The sequence below is a fragment of the Oncorhynchus mykiss genome, chromosome 16 (assembly GCF_057628025.1).
Source record: "Oncorhynchus mykiss isolate SJ-2025 chromosome 16, ASM5762802v1, whole genome shotgun sequence".
NCBI lineage: Eukaryota > Metazoa > Chordata > Actinopteri > Salmoniformes > Salmonidae > Oncorhynchus > Oncorhynchus mykiss.
In genome coordinates, this window is record NC_143037.1 from 46647624 (window position 1) to 46669564 (window position 21941).

The 21941-nt window shown below is 41.0% G+C and overlaps 1 protein-coding gene across 1 annotated transcript; it reads right to left on the minus strand.

The window, feature by feature from the left end:
* Positions 1-1849: 1849 nt before the first annotated feature.
* Positions 1850-9511, minus strand: LOC110491066 (trypsin). Its single transcript, XM_090202915.1, has 5 exons — positions 9457-9511; positions 7019-7178; positions 4448-4589; positions 2596-2862; positions 1850-2311 (listed from the first exon to the last, which is right to left on the minus strand). The coding sequence occupies exons 1-5, from the start codon at positions 9509-9511 to the stop codon at positions 2141-2143; spliced, it is 795 nt and encodes a 264-aa protein (XP_090059041.1). The 3' UTR covers positions 1850-2140.
* Positions 9512-21941: the final 12430 nt, after the last annotated feature.

The window sequence follows — 21941 nt, forward strand, 5'->3', positions numbered from 1 at the left end:
AATCTGTGTATTATTCTTAAATGGATTGCTCTAGTACAACTACAGATAGATATTGTTTTTGCATACATGTATCTCCTAATGTCCTCCCACATCTCCTCGTCAATAGTAACAGACAATTCTTTCTCCCACACTTGCTTGACCCTCTGTGTGTCAACAGTAGAAAAGGACCTCAAAGCATCATAAAATAAACGTACAGACATTTCCCTTTGTCAGAAAAAAAGCATAATTTCAATGACAGACACATCAGGGTTGCCAATTAAGGTGGTGCTCTTCAAATGATAATGTCCTGGTTGTAGAAAGTAGAAAAAGTCCTGCTTTGGAAGTCAATATTTCTCAACCATCTGCTCAAATTAAATTACATTTTTATTAGCGAATAAAACATTTAGTCTGCCTATGCCCTTATTAAGCGAAATGTTAAAGCCAGCATCCAGCAATCCTGGTAGAAAATCTGGGTTGTTAAGAATTGGGGTAAGAGCAGAGGTTAGTTTGGACCTTCCCAAAAAACATTGAACTGACCTTCATGCTTTGAGTGTGTTAAGTGTAATGGGATTATTGCAGTTATCTTTTACAGGCTTTAACCTTCTAAAAAATAAAATATCCTGCAGGGGGTATTTTGAAAAAGAAGTCTCAATATCTAACCAAATATATGAGTCATCATTTGTGATCCAGTCAGAAATATAACAGAAGTGGGCACACCACTGATAAAACCTAATATTGGGAAGATCCAAGCCACCCGTAGAACCTGGCAGCTGCAATATTGTCAAGTCTTGGCTTGTGTTTACTCCATATGAAGGAACTTAACCAGCCACTTAAATAGTTTATTACCTCATTGTAAAGTAAGACTAGGATCGTTTGGATTGGGTAAAGTAGTCCAGGTCAAATGTTAATTTTCAAGCGGGTTTTCTATCCAACCATGAAATCGGAAGAGAGTTCCAACGCTCCAGATCCTGTCTTATTGTATCGAATAGGGGAACAAAATTGGCTTTGAACATTTGCTGGAATTTAGGAGTTACAACTATACCCAAATATGTAAAACCTGAGGGGGAACATTTAAAAGGAAAGGGGGGAAAGGTAATAGGTACAGAGGGAAGACAACCAAGTGGCATAGCCTCTGATTTAGTTAAATTAATTTTGTAGCCTGAGAATTCACGGAGTAATTCAACAGTATTAACAAGAAGTCTCAGGGCTAGAGATGAATATCAAAACATCATCAGCATACAAGCAGATTTGATGATGAACGTCACCAATGAGCAGACAAGAGTAGGGGTGTTAACCCTGGTGTCCTGGCTACATTTCCAATCTGGCCCTCATATCATCATGTCCACCTAATCATCCCCAGCATCTAATTGGCTCATTCCTCTCCCCTGTAACTTTCCCAGAGTTTGTTGCTAAATGAGAATGTGTTCTCAGTCAACTTACCTGGTAAAATAAGGGTAAAATAAATAAATACAATTATGGGTACAGCTGGGATATTTGTTCAGGAACTTTGGAAGTTGATAACAACTCTACTATTTTTTTTGTTGTAAATATGCCTGTCCAGAATTTGATCCCTCAATTAAATCTGGATGACATACTTGCAATACAAATTGTGAAAATAAAACCAGTCCACCTTGAATTGGTAGTGATGCATTATATAAAACAAGGAAAACATACAGTTCACTTCGGTTTTTTATAACACACTCACAAATTCACAATTATTTAACTATTCTATGTAGTCTAAATATACATGCACTCACCTCTCAGACTTGAAGTTGCTTCATTCAAGTTTATGCTCTATGCATTTGTGTCTGGTTGATAACACTGGTGTTCATATAAACTAAACCATGTTAACTTGGCATTACATCTCTTGTTAAATAAATGTTTTATTGTTGACATGATTCATATTTTATCAGTTGTTCGTCATGTTGCTTTGTGGAATAGCATTGCTAGGGGACTACAAGTAGCAACATACTGTACTGCAAGAACATGTTGGGAATGGTCCATGTTTCTATCGATGTTTTATAAAAAAGTAAAAGTAATGAAAAGCTACATGACACTGGGAGACTTTTTATCCCCAATATTGGACGTGTTTCACATCAAGCTCTCTGAAATGTTTCCAAGTTCAAGATAAGGGTAGTGTTTCAGACAGAAACACTTGATTCTAATACTTGCTGCAGCGTCCGTAGTAGCTGAACATGATCCGGTCTATCCACCTGCGATACTTTGACACAGCAGTGTAGACTCCTGGGTACTTGGCATCGGCACAGCCCATCCCCCAGGAAACCACGCCATAGATCCGACCTTCACACACCAGTGGGCCCCCAGAATCTCCCTGAAACAACAGACAGACAAAAGCCTGGAGTTTAGAGACACAAACTCTTCTATACCGTGTGCAATGGCAATCAATATTTGGATGCCAAATTCGATTTTTCTAGATATCCTAAAGATTCAAGGCATGTTTGACGGACCAAGCTTAAACCTACTCCCTCGACTAATAGCCATGCTCAATGGGAAATATGTATTAAACATGCTTTTTAGTCTAGTATTAGGTATAATCCGACCCATAGCACTAGAAATCGTAAAACCCTATCCTAGTAACTATAGCGTGGGTCCTACCTTACACGCATCCTGTCTGCCAGCGCTGTAGCCTGCACAGATCATGTTGGATGTGATGTTCCCATTGAAAGACTCACTGCTGTTGCATTTGGCTGTGGAGATGATGGGAAGTTTGACTGTGCGCAGGGAGGAGGGTATCTGTCCCCCACTAGAGCTGGTGAACCCCCAGCCTGACACCCTGCACAACCGCCCCTCTGCCACCGAGGCACTCTGGCGGGGCAGCGGAGCGATGGACACATAGCTATTCAGGTACACTGGAGCTTTCAGCTGAAAAGAGATGGAGACAGACACTGGAAATGTGGGTCAGGTTAGGTTTGAAGAAAAAACTTTCTGTCCTTTACCAAGGCCTTCAAAGAGTAATTAAACACCTAATGATGACATTTAACTAAGCCTTGAGTGAAAAAGTACAGTACCAGTCAAAAGTTTGGACACACCTACTCATTCAAGGGTTTTTCTTTATTTTTACTTTTTTCTACGTTGTAGAATAATAGTGCAGACATCAAAACTATGAAATAACACATATGGAATCATGTAGTAACCAAAAAAACAAATCAAAATATATTTTAGATTCTTCAAAATAGCCACCCTTTGCCTTGATGGCAGCTTTGCACACTCTTGGCATTCTCTCAACCAGTTTCATGAGGTAGTAACCTGGAATACATGTCAATTAACAAGGTGTGCCTTGTTAAAAGTTCATTTGTGGAATTTATTTCCTCTTAATGCATTTGAGCCAATCAGTTGTGTTGTGACAAGGTAAGGGTGGAATACAGAAGATAGCCCTATTTGGTAAAAGACCAAATCCATATTATGCCAAGAACAGCTCAAATAAGCAAAGAGAAATGACAGTCCATCATTACCTTAATTAAAAGACATGAAGGTCAGTCAATCCAGAACATTTCAAGAAAATTGAATCTTTCTTCAAGTGCAGTTGCAAAAACCATGATGAAACTGGCTCTCAGGAGGACCACCACAGGAAAGGAAGACCCAGAGTTACCTCTGCTGGAGGATAAGTTCATTAGAGTTACCAGCCCAAATAAATACTTCACAGAGTTCAAGTAACAGACACATCTCAACATAAACTGTTCAGAGGAGACTGCGTGAATCAGGTCTTCATGGTCGAATTGCTGCAAAGAATCCACTACTAAAGGACACCAATAATAAGAAAAGACTTGCTTGGGCCAAGAAACATGAGCAATGGACATTAGACCGGTGGAAATCTGTCCTTTGGTATAATGAGTCCACATTTGAGATTTTTGGTTCCAACCATTGTGTGTTTGTGAGACGCGGAGCAGGTGAACAGATGATCTCTGCATGTGTGTTTCCCACCGTGAAGCATGGAGGAGGAGGTGTGATGGTGTGGGGGTGCTTTTCTGGTGACACTGTCAATGATTTATTTAGAATTCAAGGCACACTTAACCAGCAAGGCTACCACAGCATTCTGCAATGATATGCCATCCCATCTGGTTTGTGCTTAGTGGGAATATCATTTGTTTTTAAACAGGACACTGACCCAACACACCTCCAGACTGTGTAAGGGCTATTTGACCAAGAAGGAGAGTGATGGAGTGCTGCATCAGATGACCTGGCCTCCACAATCACCCGACCTCAACCCAATTGAGATGGTTTGGGATGAGTTGGACCGCATAGTGAAGGAAAAGCAGCAAACACGTGCTCAGCATATGTGGGAACTCCTTCAAGACTGTTGGAAAAGCATTCCAGGTGAAGCTGGTTGAGAGAATGCCAAGCATGTGCAAAGCTGTCATTAAGCCAAAGGGTGGTACAATTGATATAGTATACTACATAGCCTACCTAGATACTACAGATATCACCAGTATTTCTTCCTCTCTTTTACCTTGATAAGCATAATATCTGCGTTGTTCGTAATCTTGTTGTACTGGGGGTGGGGTATTAAGAGCTGGGGTATGAAGAACTGTTCAGTCCCTTCATACATGCTTACTGAATAGTCTCCTGCTACTATCATAATTTGTTCCACCCTGTAAAGGAAAGATACATATTTGTATTACTTCCAAGTTAATGCAGAGCCAACCATGGATACACACAGTAGGCCTTATTGTATGTGCTGACAAACTGGAGGGAATGACTGTTCAGCAGTATAATTATTTTTCATTCACCAGTGCATAACTGTAGCTCAACCAACATAGTTGGGTAACACTTTTCCAATGACTAGGGTAACACTTTTCCAATGACTATATATATGAATGGACAAAGCCATCAATCACGTGACACCATAAATCCCATGTGAAGACTTCTTCTGGGTGCAATTTTATGAGTCACAGTATGAGATGTTATAAAACCGGTTATAATGGGTGTTAATGACTGTTCATGTCCATTCAGGCTGTAAAGGCATCAATTTCCTCCTTAACTCAATTTAATGGCGAGAAAGCGGGAAGAAAATTATGAAAATATGCATACTTTCTTTTTGAAACACCATTTCCCATCACCATGCTGGAGTAGCTAATGCTACTTCCTGATGTTGCGCTCCGCATTCAGCCAGGGGTAAACAACTAGCTGGACGTGATCTAGCATTCCTAGGCATTAGCATTGTGGCTAACTCATTAAATTCATTTTTTTTTTTTAAATTGTACCCCTTTTTCGTGGTATCCAATTGTTTTTAGTAGCTACTATCATGTCTCATTGCTAGAACTCACGTACGGGCTCGGGAGAGACGACGGTTGAAAGTCATGCGTCCTCCGATACACAACCCAACCAAGCCGCACTGCTTCTTAACACAGCGCGCATCCAACCCAGCGCACCAATGTGTCGGAGGAAACACCGCGCACCTGGCAACCTTGGTTAGCGTGCACTGCGCCCGGCCCGCCACAGGAGTCACTGGTGCGCGATGAGACAAAGATATCCCTAACCCGGACGACGCTAGGCCAATTGTGCGTCGCCCCACGGACCTCCCGGTCGCGGCCGGTTACGACAGAGCCTGGCGCGAACCCAGGGTCTCTGCAGCACAGCACCCTTGGCCACTGCGCCACCCGGGAAGCCCCTGCAACCCTTCTTCTGACCCTTCCGATTTCAGCGATATGATTATCTGACAGAAGGGCTCTTAATGACTTTTCATTGCATCTGCTTTGTGTCAGCAAATCACATAACATAGCTGAAATTTGATGGACAGTTTGGAGATCCAATGAAATGTTATTGAGAGCTCTCGTGCCAGGGAATCGTATTGCTGAAATCAGAATAAAAGGTGGGAAATAAGATGGGAGAAGAGATATTGGCACTAGCTACAGCAAATAATATGGATAACAATAATGTTAGTTTGCTTGAGCTAAATAACGTGTATTAGCATGAAAAGGTAATTGTGTTTAAAGTAAAAGAGAACGTTAATGTGCAATGTGCTACAGAGTTTTTTACTTCCACCTTTAGCTAGTAAAGTTAGCTAGCTAGCGTCGAGAAAAAAAAAATAATAATTGATTGATTTAGCTTTAGCTAGTTGTAGTTCCATTTCTCTGACAGTTAGTTTTACCACAGACCTTATTTTCAGCATGTATCCAAAACCCTACAAAAAAAATAATAATTTCCCCATAATCTTTTCCCAACGAGCCATAGCGGAGTTAGCCTCCATTAGTGCCTACAAAAAGACACCATTATTATCTCTCTCTATTGCAACATAAACCAACTAGTCAATTACCTGATTAGTAAGCCATTTTTTTCATAATATAGCAGTCATTGTTACTGTAGCTTGCACATATTCATTTTTCACAGCTGTCACAAATCCTGTTGTGTCCCATGCAAAGTTGTTATCCATTTCGTTTCAACATTTTTCAACAGTGCAGACATTTTTCAAAAATGTACAGACATAAATCTTGCCTTTTGGGTTAATGTGTAAATTCACTTTCCCGAACAAAAGCTTCTGTGTTTTGGTAACCGTATGTAAGTATGTCGATTAGCCTCTGGGCCCTGGGATGCTTGAGTCAGTTTGCTGTGCCACAGAATCACGGCACAAAACCTCTTATTGTGAGCTTGGTGCCCCTATCGCTTTCAGGCACTTGCTCTCAGCCTTGATACGTTTCAGCTGGGACAATCTGATACCTCTCCATGGACCTGCTAATGGACTTGACTTACACACACCCACAGACACACTCATGCCCGCACGTGCACGCTTGCACACACACCACACTCACACACCACATGCGCACATACAAACACACTCTTATGGATGTCAAGTCGAGCTGCCCTGTGTCAATGAGTCTATTATATTGTTTCCCAGTTCCTGCATAGTGTACTTTTGAGGCCACCGTAGCTGCATCATTTCCCATCAATACTAAGGTACAGAGTGAGTAATGCTGTGTACTATATCTATTTCCTATCTGACCTGGTTAATTTTGTCAAGGTAGATCAGGTTTGTGCTTGCGACATACACACTGTACGCGGGGGGGCATGAAAATGAACTTACCCTATAGTACAATGTGCTGCTGTGAGCACCCAGTATGTATTTATCAAGGATCCTCCACAAAAGTGTTGTCCTCTAGTTGACTGTATTGATACAATGTATTTGATGGAATGGGGTGCAGGGGCATATCCCCCCACTATGCGCCCTTGTATCAGCTCCTGGCCTGTGATATAAAAAATAAAAAACATAAGGATATAGTACACAACACAATCACATATGGTTGTAACAGTTACTGTGGCAGCACACACCTCATAAAGACAACATCATAAGGTTTTATGGCACAGATGCTGTACAGATCAATAAAATCCAATCTCAGGCGTGCACAGAGTCAATATCAATCACATTTCACTGAGGCCATTATAGAGTGTAGCCTCTCATGTTGGTAACATGTTTTGGGGGACAATATTGAATTTGACCTGTATTGGATATTATTTTCCATGACATGCTTTGTTTTGCTTGTGCTGTTTCTGTGTATATCTATACATATAAAGCATATTGCGAAGACTGTAATATCCCTTATTTTACTGTTGTCTGTTTACTCATCATGTAAGATAGAATAGGATAGGATACAATAAACTTTATTTTAGCAGGGTGAACTAAGGTCTATGTACTACATTAACTAAAGTTTATCTGCATCATACTTGCCACATGTTGTCTTTTTGTATTGTCCTAGAAGGGGAAATTGTCTAGGACACACAGTCTAGGTACAGTATGTATTTAATAAAGTTAAGGCACAGAAAACCCAGGTTTGAGCACCACCCACTGGGCAAAAACTGGTTGAAACAACATTGTTTCCACGTCATTTCAACTAAAGAAATCAACGTTGAATCAACGTCAAAAAAACGGATTGGATTTGCAAAAATCATCAACATAAGGGAGTTTCAACCTAAATCCAAGGACATGGTGACATTTGTTGTTGATTTCACGTTGAATTCACGTTAGTTGACGACTCAACCAAATGCAAATTAAAACTAGAAGTTGAAATGACGTCTGTGCCCAGTGGGTAGAGACCAGACAGGAACTGAGATCTCTCTATGGAATGAAAGCCAATGCTCCATTACGTTTCTGGATATTGATCCTGTCCCACTCTATAATTAGACAGTTCCGTGTAAGAAGCAGCAGGAAAGGTAACCCTATACAATATGACCCAGCACGAACTGCACATTAACGTTCATTGTCACGAGTCTTGCCCTGGAGGCAGAACTGAGCGGTTTCCGCTAGATGGTATGTGGTTGTCCCATCTAACTATCTTAAGACGAATACTCTGGAGAAGAGCGTCTAATAAATTATTAAAACGTCAAATATAAATGCAATGGGCGAGCTGCAAAGTCAGAATTGGCTATGTTGTCAAAAATTCATGGAAACAAAAATGTGCTTTTGGCCATCATTTAAGGTTAGGGTTAGGCATTAGGGATAGCAGTGTGGTTAAGGTCAGTGTTAAGGTTAGAGTTAAAAATCAGATTTGATGACTTTGTGGCTCTGCCAGCTAGTGAACACTCCGCAGAGCTGCCTCCAGTACAGGAGTCATCTCAGTAAATGCCAAGCTGCATAGACTGCACCCTTATTCTGGTACAGTATGTGCTTGAAATGGACAATGACTATGTCCTGTCTACCACAGTATGAGAACTAGCACGTTCATGACATACGTAAGTCTATGGAACTAAGACCTGTGGAACTAACACATAATGAACAAGAACTATAAGGCACAGAGAGCATGTGTTTGAAGACACAAATCTGAAACGACATTGATTTTAAGTTCCATGGCTTAATAAACATGCGTTGCTTCCATAGTTTTTCAATCCAAAGGTATAACTGAAATGCACGTTTGAACTTTGATACATACATCGCCTCTTTCCTGTAATTGATGTGTGAAAACAGTTGCTAGAGTACAAATGCATTATTGAGCATCTGTTAAAGAAGCTACAAATAGTACGAGAAGAAAATCACCTCATGAGTGTTTGGGTGGAAAAGTAGCTCGTCAATAATTGTTTGGTCAGACAAATAAGTCAGACATCATAACTTGCCTTTTCAGATGAGAGTGAGCCTGACATTTTCGATAAATGACTCTTCCCACTTTGGACCTCAGCCATAACTGTCAACGTGATTTCATTTCTAAATTAGGATTCCTAATTACAAACAAATCAACTGTAGCAATAATCATCTCTAGATAAAAAATGACAGTGACAAATAATTGGCAAAAAGATATACCCCTTGGGACTATGACATCAGAAACAAGAAATACAGAACATAGAAAAACTGTTAAAAGTTTCCGATATCATGACCACAATGAGCAAATTCTACTATAATCCTTTCTACATTTTTTACCTTTGTCTTTTCACATTCAATCATAAAATCAGCATTCAATGGACTAGTCATCCAAGCACAGCCACGTACAACAACAGTAAATTAACCAGAAAATAGGAAATGAAACATTTGCTTACAGCTCACAGCAAGGAGTTCCAGAAGTATACATAGTAAAACTGAAGGCAGGTCCATGCTGAAACAAAGGAGAGGCCAGACCAGACAGAGACGTTCACCTTGACCTGTGCTACACTAATCCAATCTAAAGGTGAAGGGATCTAGGAACTCAACAGTATTCTCAGGTTTCTTAGTTCCGATGTCCGTTTCCATGGCCACCCTGTCGTCCTGAAACAATATATACAGTGCATTCGCAAAGTATTCAGACCCTTTGACTTTTTCCACATTTTGTTTACATTACAGCCTTATTCTAAAATGAATTCAATTGTTTTGTTTTTTATCAAGCTACACACAATACCCCATAATGAAAGCAAAAAAAGGTTTATAGAAATGTTTGCACATTTATTTAAAAAAATTAAAACGTAAATATCAGATTTACATAAGTATTCAGACCCTTTACTTAGTACTTTGTTGAAGTACCTTTGACAGCGATTACAGCCTCGAGACGTCTTGGGTATGACGCTAAAAGCTTGGCACACCTGTATTTGGGGAGATTCTACCATTCTTCTCTGCAGATCCTCTCAAGCTCTGTCAGGTTGGATGTGGAGCTTCACTACACAGCTATTGTCAGATCTCTCCAGAGATGTTCGATCAGGTTCAAGACTGGACTCTGGCTGGGCGACTCAAGGACCTTCAGAGACTGAAGCCACTCCTGCGTTGTCTTGGCTGTGTGCTTAGGATCGATGTCCTGTTGGAAGGTTCTCCCATCGCCACAGAGGAACTGGAGCTCTGTCAGAGTGACCATCAGGTCCTTGGTCACCTCCTTAACCAAGGCCCTTCTCCCCCGATTGCTCAGTTTGGCCAGGCTCTAGGAATGATGGATGCCACTGTGTTCTTGGGGACCTTCAAAGCTGCCGTAATGTTTTGGTACCCTTCCCCAGATCTGTGCCTCCACACAATCCTGTCTCGGAGCTCTACGGATAATTCCTTCAACCTCAATGGCTTGGTTTTTGCTCTGACATGCACTGTCAACTGTGGGACCTTCTATAGACAGGTGTGCCTCTCCAAATCATGTCCAATCAATTGAATTTACCACAGGAGAAACATCTCAAGGATGATCAATGGAAATTGGAGCACAATTTCGAGTCTCATAGCAAAGGGTCTGAATACTTAAGGTATTTCTGTTTTTTATTTGTAATACATTTGCAAACATAAAAAAACAAACATGTTTTCACTTTGTCCTTATGGGGTATTGTGTGTAGATTGATGAGGAACACATTGAATTGCATCAATTTTCGAATAAGGCTGTAATGTAACAACATTTGGAAAAAGTCAAGGGGTCTGAATACTTTCCGAATGCACTGTAACTGAAGCAGCAGCGTAAAGCCTACACCCCCTGGAATAACCTGTACTGTGACCTTTTCAGTCTTTTCTAATGATTAGAAAGGAAGAAATGTTAGGCGGCTGATTGCTGCTGGGCTCGGGAGATGTTTTTCTCTAGTTTCCCAGGGACAAAAGGGCAATTTCCACAGAAACAGAGTGATGCTGAGACTCAAATTTTTCACTTTAAAATACATGCCAAACATAAAACCAATGATTGCAAAGTTAAACAAACCATACAATTCTTTGCACAAAGACTAATTTTAACAATTTCCACTGAACATTTTTACAAAAATCCATTTACTTGAAGAACAGCGCAGCTGCAAAGTTTGGTAACAAAATGACGGTTTATGCTGTCTGTGCCGTCATTCTGTTACCAGAATTTGCATCTGCACTGTTCTTCAAGTAAATGTGTTTTTGTAAAATGTTCAACACACTGGTGTAGGTATAAACGCTCTGAATGAATGCAACAACCTGCTATGCTTTTTGTCTTGACCTGCAACTGATTGAATTGGGGCCTAAATGCAATACACTGTCTTACCATAAGATCACCCCTGGTGAGCATTTTACGGCTAAAGCACTACCAATGTGAATGAGAAATGGGCTGTACCACCAATGTGTATGTAAAATGGTCTGTACCACCAATGTGTATGAGAAATGGGTCGACTTCATGTCTTAATGAAAAAGAGAGTGAAGAGTGAGGTTTCTCAGCTCTTCATCATTATTGTCCCTTTTCTTATTGATCTTTACTGTCTGGAGTGACTGACTACCGTTTGACTGCGCCGCAGCAGTGTACTGCCTCAGGCTTGGCCCAGTACATCTTCCCAACAGGCCTGGCTAGGGCATCATTAAAAATGGAGCACAGAGCATTGACAGGGCTCATCAGTGACATTGTACGCACCCTCTCTCTCTGCATTTCTCTCTCTCTCTTTGTCTCCCTCTCTCTGTCTCTCTCACCAGTGCCACCTTCCCCTGGTGGACCTCCTGACCTCAGCCAGCTAATGGCCCTCAGCCAGCAAATTTGCATCTGACACTGTCTGACACAGCAAGCAACCTCCTCCCTCGCTCCTTCCCTCGCTCCCTCCCTCCGCTGCTCATCCTCTGGGTGCTGACCAAAGCTGTTTTTCCACGGTGCAAGGGCATTACCCCATCTTCATATCCCTGGAGTCATGGATAATTGGGGTCAATACCATATTCATTCTGTCAATTCAAGAAGTAAAACTGAAATTCCAATGTTCCTTTTTGTAAAGAAAATTAACTGGAATTTCAGTGGAATTTACCCAAATCCTACCTGTCTGGATGACGGTGACCTCACTGTTTTGACCCCTGACCTGTAACAACATTTGATATCGAGATGAATTTACCTAACAGTCCAGCTCAGGTGTCTGTTATTTAAGTTTCTGTACCAGATAGATATCAGTGGACCATGCGCTCACTGAATTCCAGTTCCGGAATCTAAAAAGGTCAAACGTAAATGCTCTGTTAATTCCTTCTTACGTATACTCTAATCGAGAAAGGTTTTGTGTTTATCTTGATCTACATTGGGACAAATTATGTGAAATCTTAGAAAGTTGATTACACCCTAACATGTGCATACAGTATTCTATATATCCTTTATACTGTAACAGAACCTTCTGGAAAAATATATGCAGAATCATGACTGTATATCATTTCACACAACGTATCTATATAATAACGTGATATCACTAACACAGTGGCAATCAGGAAAGAACATCCTTGAGCATAATGCTTTCTTCAAAATCTCTATTATTTCCTTTCTGAATATGTGGAAAATATTGCAAACGTATGCTGTTGAATTGCAAACAATGTGATATATACAGTAATGTGACACGCTCTACTTTTCCTTTCAGGAAAATATGAACACGATCTCAATAAACCCAATTTACCGTAAGAGCATAATTGGAACAGGGTGCTACAAAGGCCCATATATAAAGCAGAGTCATGAGCCATTGTCTGCCCTTGGACCACCTCAACAGCCATTAGTAAATCACAGTCCTTGGTAGCGGTGTAAAGTACTTAAGTAAAAATACTTTAAAGTACTAAGTCATTTTTGGGGGTATGTACTTTACCTTACTATTTATATTTTGACAACTTTTACTTTTACTCCACTATATTCCTAAAGAAAATATGTACTTTTTACTCCATACATTTTCCCTGACACCAAAAAGTACTCGTTATGATCCAATTCACGCACCAATCAATATAATGCGTTGTCATCATCACTACTGAATCCGATCTGATGGACTCACTAAACACAAATACCATGTTTGTAAATGATGCCTGAGTGTGTCCGAAAAATATAAATAATTGTGCCGTCCTGTGTGCTTAATATAAGAAATTTGATGTATAGCATTTACTTTTACTTTTTACTTTTACTCAAGTATGACAATTGAGTACTTTTTCCACCACCATACTTAAATACATTTAAAACAAGATAATTGTAGACTTAAGTAGTACTTTACTGGGCATCTTTTACTTTTACTTGAGACATTTTCTATTAAGATATGTTTACCTTTACTCAGGTATGACAATTGAATACTTTTTCCACCACTGGTCTTTGGTCACAACCATCAAGTAGGAGAGGGACTGATAGCGAGTGGCTTAATAACATACTTTGTAGGGATGGAGAGGTTAGTCTGCGTTACTGTCACAGCAGTGACGGGCGCTATAGGGAACTGTCAGATGCTGTTTTGTCAATTTGTGTCAATAGGCTTGTTCATTCAGAGGCTCAGGCCTGGTTTGTAACAAGTATATTCATAGTACAACTCCTCAGTCCTCCGTGTATTTGTGAGTAACAAAAGAGTTGGCTTAGAATTGACCTACAAAACTGTTTCTGTCTGTTGGGAATTTTCCTATCAAGGTTTGGAGTATAGAATCAGAGATGGGATCAGACAACAATGTAAACGGTTATCACAATGACACTGTAACTATAGTGGACGAATATATAAATTCAATAATTCCCCATTTCTTCAAAAATCAGTTGACATTGAAATAATATTTTGGTTTCCCATACCATTTTATTGGATTTTCAACATTGCACAAACTATTTTCCTTTTTGAAACTTAGGTTTACAATTCTTTTAATGTTTTATTTGGTTCCAAATGAAACATTCAAAGAAAAGAACACCCTTGGATCAAACATGTGGGAGGTTCAATGATGCTGTGGGGTTGCTGCCTCTGGTACTGGGGGCCTTAAACGTGTGCAAGGCATCATGAAATCAAGGTGTTTTGGACTCACGGACTCATGTTTTGGACAATGTTCGACCTAGTGTCCAACAACTGGGTCTCCGTCGAAGAGTATGCATCTTTCAGCAGGACAATTACACCAAACCCATTAAAAACACCCAGGAATGGTTCAAGAAGAAATGGTGATACTGTATGTTCTGTAGTGGCTAGGTTGAGTGCAGGTCTGAATCACATTGAAAGCAGCAGTTGGTTGAAGTCACCCCTCAAACTTTGCAGAATTGGAGCAGTTTGCAGCTCAACAGAGGGCCAAGCCTCCAGTAGAAAAGTGCAGCAAGCTCATTGATGGCTACAATAAGCATTTATGGGCAGTTATCTTGGCCCTACGATAGACTAGCGTCCTGTCCAGGTGGTGTACTTGTACATCCAGCTGCCTCACTCTTCAGAAATAGGATATACTGTAGGCTCCTGCTCCTATGAGCCATTTCATCTGTCAAGGGTACCAATATAAACTGAACAAAGATATAACATGTAAAGTGTTGGTCCAATGTTTCATGAGCTGAAATAAAAGATCCCAGAAATGTTCCATACAAACAAAAAGCTTATTTCTCTCAAATGTTGTGCACAAATGTGTTAACATCTCTGTGAGTGAGCATTTGTCATTTGCCAAGATAACCATCCGCTTGACAGGTATGGCATATCAAGAATCTGATTAAACAGCATGATCGTTAATGTAATGTTAATTTCTCTACCATAAGTCACCTCCAACATTGTTTAAGAGAATTTGGCAGTACGTCCAACTGGCTTCACAACCGCAGACCACATGCAGACCATATAAAAATGTCCCAGTTCTTCCATGGCCTGGATACTCACCAGACATGTCACCCATTGAGCATGTTTGGGATGCGGCAGGGTAGCCTAGTGGTTAGAGCGTTGGACTAGTAACTGGAAGGTTGCCAGTTCAAACCCCCAGGCTGACAATCTTTCATTCTGCCCCTGAAGAAGGCAGTTAACCCACTGTTCCTAGGCTGTCATTGTAAATAAGAATTTGTTCTTAACTGACTTGCCTAGTTAAATAAAGGTAAAATAAAATAAATGTTTGGGATGCTCTGGATTGACATGTATGGCAGTGTTTTCCAGTTTCCCCCAATATCCAGCAACTTCGCACAGCCATTGAAGAGGAGTGGGACAATGTTCCACAGGCCACAATCAACAGCCTGATCAACTCCATTATTTTGAGCAGAGAACAGGTAAAAAGGTAAATACTTCTGAATGCGTGAGTGTGCCTGTTTGTGTGCATGCTGTAGTAGGTTGGCGCCCCCCTTGGGTTGTGCGTGGCGGAGATCTTTGTGGGCTATACTCTGCCTTGTCTCAGGATGGTAAGTTGGTAGTTGAAGATATCCCTCTAGTGGTGTGGGGGCTGTGCTTTGGCAAAGTGGGTGGGGTTATATCCTGCCTGTTTGGCTCTGTCCGGGGGTATCATCGGATGGGGCCACAGTGTCTCCTGACCCCTCCTGTCTCAGCCTCCAGTATTTATGCTGCAGTAATGTGTCGGGGGGGCTAGGGTCAGTCTGTTATATCTGGAGTACTTCTCCTGTCTAGTCCTGTGTAAATTTAAGTATGATCTCTCTAATTCTCTCTTTCTTTCTCTCTCTCGGAAGACCTGAGCCCCAGGACCATGCCTCAGGACTACCTGGCATGATGACTCCTTGCTGTCTCCAGTCCACCTGGCCATGCTGCTGCTCCAGTTTCAACGGTTCTGCCTGCGGCTATGGAACCCTGACCTGTTCACCGGACGTGCTACCTGTCCCAGACCTGCTGTTTTCAACTCTCTAGAGACAGCAGGAGAAGTAGAGATACTCTTAATGATCGGCTATGAAAAGCCAACTGACATTTACTCCTGAGGTGCTGACTTGCTGCACTCTTATTATTATTTGACCATGCTGGTCATTTATGAACATTCGAACATCTTGGCCATGTTCTGTTATAATCTCCACCCGGCACAGCTAGAAGAGGACTGGCCACCCCTCATAGCCTGGTTCCTCTCTAGGTTTCATCCTAAGTTTTGGCCTTTCTAGGGAGATTTTCCTAGCCACTGTGCTTCTACATCTGCATTGCTTGCTGTTTGGGGTTTTAGGCTGGGTTTCTGTACAGCACTTTGAAATATCAGCTGATGTAAGAAGGGCTGTATAAATACATTTGATTTGAAATCTAATGCAAAAAGAGCTGTGATTAGCCTAAGTCCAGCCCTGAATAACCTTTGTATGTGACATCTTACCATCATCAACAAAGGTGTCAGGTCTTTCAGAAAAGGTTCTTATGACCTTTGAAGTCCCTGTAGTCCATTTCCATTGAACAGTGTACAACACAACAACTTACATTATCAGACTAACATTGTCAGTTTCAACGTTTTGTTGTCACATGCACGACATACAGCAGGTGTAAAACAGTACAGTGAAATCAAATAAAATCAAATTGTATTTGTCACATGCTCCAAATACAACAGGTGTAGACCTTACCGTGAAATATTACTTACAAGCCCGTTTGATTAGTTTAGTTGTTCAGCATTCTTATTTATGGCTTGGGGTAAAAGGTGTTAAGGAGCCTTTTGGACCTAGACTTGGCGCTCTGGTACCGTTTGCCGTGCGGTAGCAGAGAGAACAGTCTATGAATTGGGTGACTGGAGTCTTTGACAAATGTTTGGGCCTTCCTCTGACACCGCCTAGTATATAGGTCCAGGATGTCAGGAAGCTTGGCCTCTGCAGTGCCTTCCGATGAGATGCAGAGCAGTTGCCATTCCAGGCGGTAATGCAACCGGTCAGGATGCAAATTAATGTAGGTGCAAATTAATGTAGGAGAATATAACACATTAGATCTGGTAAAAGATAATACAATGAAAAAAACATGCATATTTTGTTTTTTGTACCATAATCTTTGAAATGCAAGAGAAAGGCCATAATGTATTATCCAGCCCAGGCGCAATTTAGTTTTTGGCCACTAGATGGCAGCAGTGCATGTGCAAAGTTTTAGACTGATTGAATGACTGAGCCAATGATGTTTGTACATGTTTGTACCAAATGTGCCTAATTGGTTTATTAATACATTTTCAAGTTCATAATTGTGCACTCTACTCAAACAATAGCATGGTATTATTTCACTGTAACAGCTACTGTAAATTGAACAGTGCAGTTAGATTAACAAGAATTTAAGCTTTCTGCCCATATCAAATATGTCTATGTCCTAGAATTTTTTAAAATGACTTACAACCTCATGCTAATCACATTATCCTATGTTAGCTCAACCGTCCCTTGGGGGGCACACCGATCCTGTAGAGGTTTTAATTAAAGAAGTGTTTTTAATGGGATACTTCAGGATTTTGGAAATGAGGCCCTTTATCTACTTCTCCGGCGTCAGATGAACTCTTGGATACCATTGTTATGTCTCGGGGGTCCAGTATGAAGGAAGTTTGAGATAGTTTTGTAAGCCAATGCTAACTAGCATTAGCACAAAGCAGATACCCATAGACCTCCAGTCATTGCGCTAAGGCTGGTTAGCAACTTCCTTCAAACTGCACGCAGAGACATAAAAATGGTATTCATGAGTTCATCTGACTCTGGGGAAGTACATAGATAAAGGGCTTCATTGTCAAAATCCCAAAGTATCCCTTTAAGCCTTGAGACAATTGAGACATGAATTGTGTTGGTGTAACATTCAGAGGGTAAATGGGTAAGACAAAATATTTAAGTGCATTTGAACAGAGTATGGTAGTAGGTGCCAGGCGCACCATTTTGAGTGAGTCAAGAACTGCAACGCTGCTAGGTTTCATACTCAACATTTCCTGTGTGTATCAAGAATGGTCCACCACCCAATTTGACACAACTGTGGGAAGCATTGGAGTCGACATGAGCCAACCTCCCTGAGGTACACTTTCGACACCTTGTCCATGCCCCGATGAATTGAGGCTGTTTTGAAGGCAAATAGGGGTGCAACTCAATAAAGCTGATCCTAATGTTTTGTATACTCCTTTTTATATACACAGCATAAGGTACGGTGTCAGTGAAAAACATGATGTTTGTACATTATAATAGTATGACAATTTAAAGTACAGTTGCTGCCAATATCCAGCTGGTTAGTGATTTTGTGTAATTAATGCATACAGTTTACACCGGTTTCATAATTTACATCGTTTTTCTAATGAGAGCCACAGAACCTTGAACAGAATCATCAATCAGGCCTCGTGTATTCCTTTTTCAGCCTTCTGTTCAATTAGTGTATCCATATTGGTTTTTAATGTACGCCCGTGTAGGAATCTGTGTAAACCAGTTTACTAATTTAGATGAATAACTGTCCTCTCATTCTAATCCACAGAGACACTTACAAAGAGAATCATCAGAGGCCAGGAGGTCCAGCCATACTCTATCAAGTACCAGGCGTAACAGGGACCACTACCGTGGAGCCACACTCATCCGACCCAAGTAGGTGTGTGTCTGCTGCCCACTGCTGGAAACCGTTGAGTACTGACTACAATTATGGGAGAGGGATGGATATCGGTGTACAGTGTACACAATAGCATATTTGGGTGGATTCATCTTATCTCGAACGGGTTTTGGACAATTCTATTGGTCCTAAATTGAAATGAAATGTTTTGTTTTTCTATCACTACAGCCGCAACAACATCATGCTCATCAAGGTAAGAGACTTTATTTTAATGTTTCACCACCATGAGCTAGAGTCGTTTCAATACCCACACAGGCATACCACTTACAACTTTGGGCAAGTGGTATGCTAGTGTAGATATCGGAACCTATCGATGGTGTTACGGTTGTTTGTACTTTATATTTCAGTTAGTCTGCTCACTGCGCATCTTCAGATGCTACTGCAGCCTAGACACTAAAATCCATACCGTCACTCTGTCCCTGTTGATCCCTGCTTCTGATTGGTCAGCATCTGATTGTGCGCCTTTGCTATGGTTGTGTGTGTTCTAGCTCAGTGAGCGAGCCCAGCTCAATGCCTACGTTCAGCCTGCCGCACTGCCAGAAGACAACACCCCTGGTCTCCAAGGGTACACCACCTGTACGGTGAGCGGCTGGGGCGTCACCCCGCATCTACAGCTACTACCTGTCCCCTGTGCTGCGGATGTGTAGACCTTACTGCCGCTCCTACTGCTGCTATTGCTACTACTGCTACTGCTCCTGCTACTGGAGGACCACAGACAACATGATGTGAGGTAGGACCCACTTTGGTGGCAAGGACTCCTGTCAGGTAAAGCCTAATCTCGGCACCCAGAACCAAATCCTTAACATCTGTCACAAGAGCCTAGGTATAAACTGGTATGAATAACAGGGTGTGGCCCTTAAAAACTGGGCCAGAGCCAATGGGGATATATACTGTTTGGATTAGGGAAATGTATGTGTTCAGACAAGGGAAATCAGATAGCGGTCTCCAGGTCATAGGATTTGTTTGCTATGATCTCTTAATAATAAAATAATCATATGAATGTGTTAAACTTCTATAGCGCTTTTCAGGATAGACATCTCAAAGCGCTTTATAAGCAAAAAACAAACAAACAATCATGACATGTCAGGTCAACCAATAGAGGCCAAGCCGCTGAATGCTGCATCCTTTGCGGATGGAGAGGGTCAGTTCTTGGCTCGAGTTTAAGCGGAGGGAGTTGGTCAGAAGTTACTAAGAGTTCCTTTGTAGCACTAACAAAAGGACCAGAGCTTTTGTTCACTATTGTGTCTTTTGTATTATTGTTCTACAGGGTATGGTAGAAATTATATAGGAAGAGAGACTGCAGATTCTTCCAAACAACAACTTTATTATAAGATTTGCAAAAATTGAGTATTTCAACAATTTCAACAAGATCAACAATTCCCGCATGTTTCCACACAGCTAAGTTCCTGTAGATTGTGGAAACAGGATGCCACATACTGCGGTCGCACCCAAACGGCTCTTATCTGTACACCCAGACTTATGACTAAGTCACAGAAGACAAGCCTGCATCAGCAAAAAATATTAACATGCAGTACCAGTCAAAAGTTTGGACACACCGACTAATTCAAGGGTTTCTAGATTGTATAATAATAGTGAAGACATCAAAATGATGAAATAACACATATGGAATCATGTAGTAAATAAAAAAGTGTTAAACAAATCAAAATATATTTTAGATTCTTCAAAGTAGCCACCCTTTACCTTGATGACAGCTTTGCACACTCTTGGCATTCTCTCAACCAGCTTCTGAGGAATGCTTTTCCACAGTCTTGAAGGAGTTCCCACATATGCTGGGCACTTGTTGGCTGCTTTTCATTCACTCATCGGTCCAACTCATCCCAAACCATTTCAATTGGGTTGAGGTCTGGTGATTGTGGAGGTCTGGTCATCTGATGCAGCACTCCATCACGCTCCTTCTTGGTCAAATAAACCTTACACAAGCAGTTGCTTGGCCCAAGCAACTCTGTTCTTCTTATTGGTTTTCTTTAGTAGTGGTTTCTTTGCAGCAATTCGACAATGAAGGCCTGATTCTCCTCGGAACAGCTGATGTTGAGATGTGTCTGTTATTGAACTCTGTGAAGCAATTATTTGGGCTGCAATCTGAGGTGCAGTTAACTCTAATGAACTTATCCTCTGCAGCAGAGGTAACTCTGGGTTTTCCTTTCCTGTGGCGGTCCTCGTGAGAGCCAGTTTCATCATAGCGCTTGACGATTTTTGCGACTGCACTTGAAGAAACGTTCAAAGTCCTTGACATTTTCTAGATTGACTGAACTTCATGTCTTAAAGTAATGGCTGTTATTTCTCTTTGCATATTTGAGCTGTTCTTGCCATAATATGGACTTGGTATTTTACCAAATAGGCCTATTTTCTGAAAACCAGCCCTAACCTGTCACAACACAGCTGATTTCCTCAAATGCATTAAGAAGGAAATCAATTCCACAAATGAACTTTTAACACCTTTTAATTGAAATGCATTCCAAGGTGACTAGCTCATGAAGCTGTTTGGGAGAATGCCAAGAGTATTTAAAGCTGTCATCAAGGCAAAGGGTGGCTACTTTGAAGAACCTCACAAGTGAAATATATTGTGATTTGTTTAACACTTTTTTGATTACTACATGATTCCATGTGTTATTTCATAGTTTTGATGTCTTTACTATTATTCTACAATGAGAATATAGTATAATAAATAAAAACTATACTGTTAAACAATGGACAATTCTCTAAGTAAAAACAGCATAGTATGTCTAATTAAACTGCATAGCATGTAATTAATTAATTTCCTCCACAAGGGTGACTCGGGCAGACTCCTTATCTGCAATGGAAACTTAGAAGGCATTGTCTCATGGGAAGTCAGCCGTGTGACATATGAACAAGAGCAGTGGCTGTGACTCTGAGCAGAGTCATGTATTTATAGAGAGCTGGGCCATTGAGGTTTCTGCATTATGTTAATTTACATGATGCTACAAACATTCTATGGCAATCATGTTAGCACCCCATTAACATTACATGGGAAATATTTCTATGTAACTGAATGTTTAAAAGTTGGTCCAACACTCTAAATATATGGTCCTGGCTCTGAGTAGTGGGCAAACACAGAAGCAATAGTATGGGATAGCACAAAGATCTCATGTAATTCTGTGTGGAACAGCCCCATGCCAAACCACAACTCCTTCATTTTATTATTAATTTCTGATGAACAGCTTTGGACACTGATTCCTGCTTACAAGCAAAAACTAAAGCAGGAAGTACCAGTGGCTCGCTCAATACGGATGTGGTCATGACGCGGATGCTACACTACAGGACTGTTTTGCTAGCACAGACTGGAATATGTTCCTGGGATTCATCCAATGGCATTGAGGAATACATCACCTCAGTCAACGGCTTCATCAATAAGTGCATCGATGACGTTGTCCCCACAGTGACTGTAT

Bases quoted from the DNA above. Each gene is read 5' to 3' on its own strand.
- LOC110491066 (XM_090202915.1), bottom strand. From the start codon at position 9,511: ATGGACCTGCCTTCAGTTTTACTATGTATACTTCTGGAACTCCTTGCT. The intron at 7,179-9,456 runs GTAAGCAAATGT...TTTATATCACAG, and splicing joins GGAACTCCTTGCTGTGAGCT to GCCAGGAGCTGATACAAGGG. The intron at 2,312-2,595 runs GTAGGACCCACG...CTGTTGTTTCAG, and splicing joins GCAGACAGGATGCGTGTAAG to GGAGATTCTGGGGGCCCACT.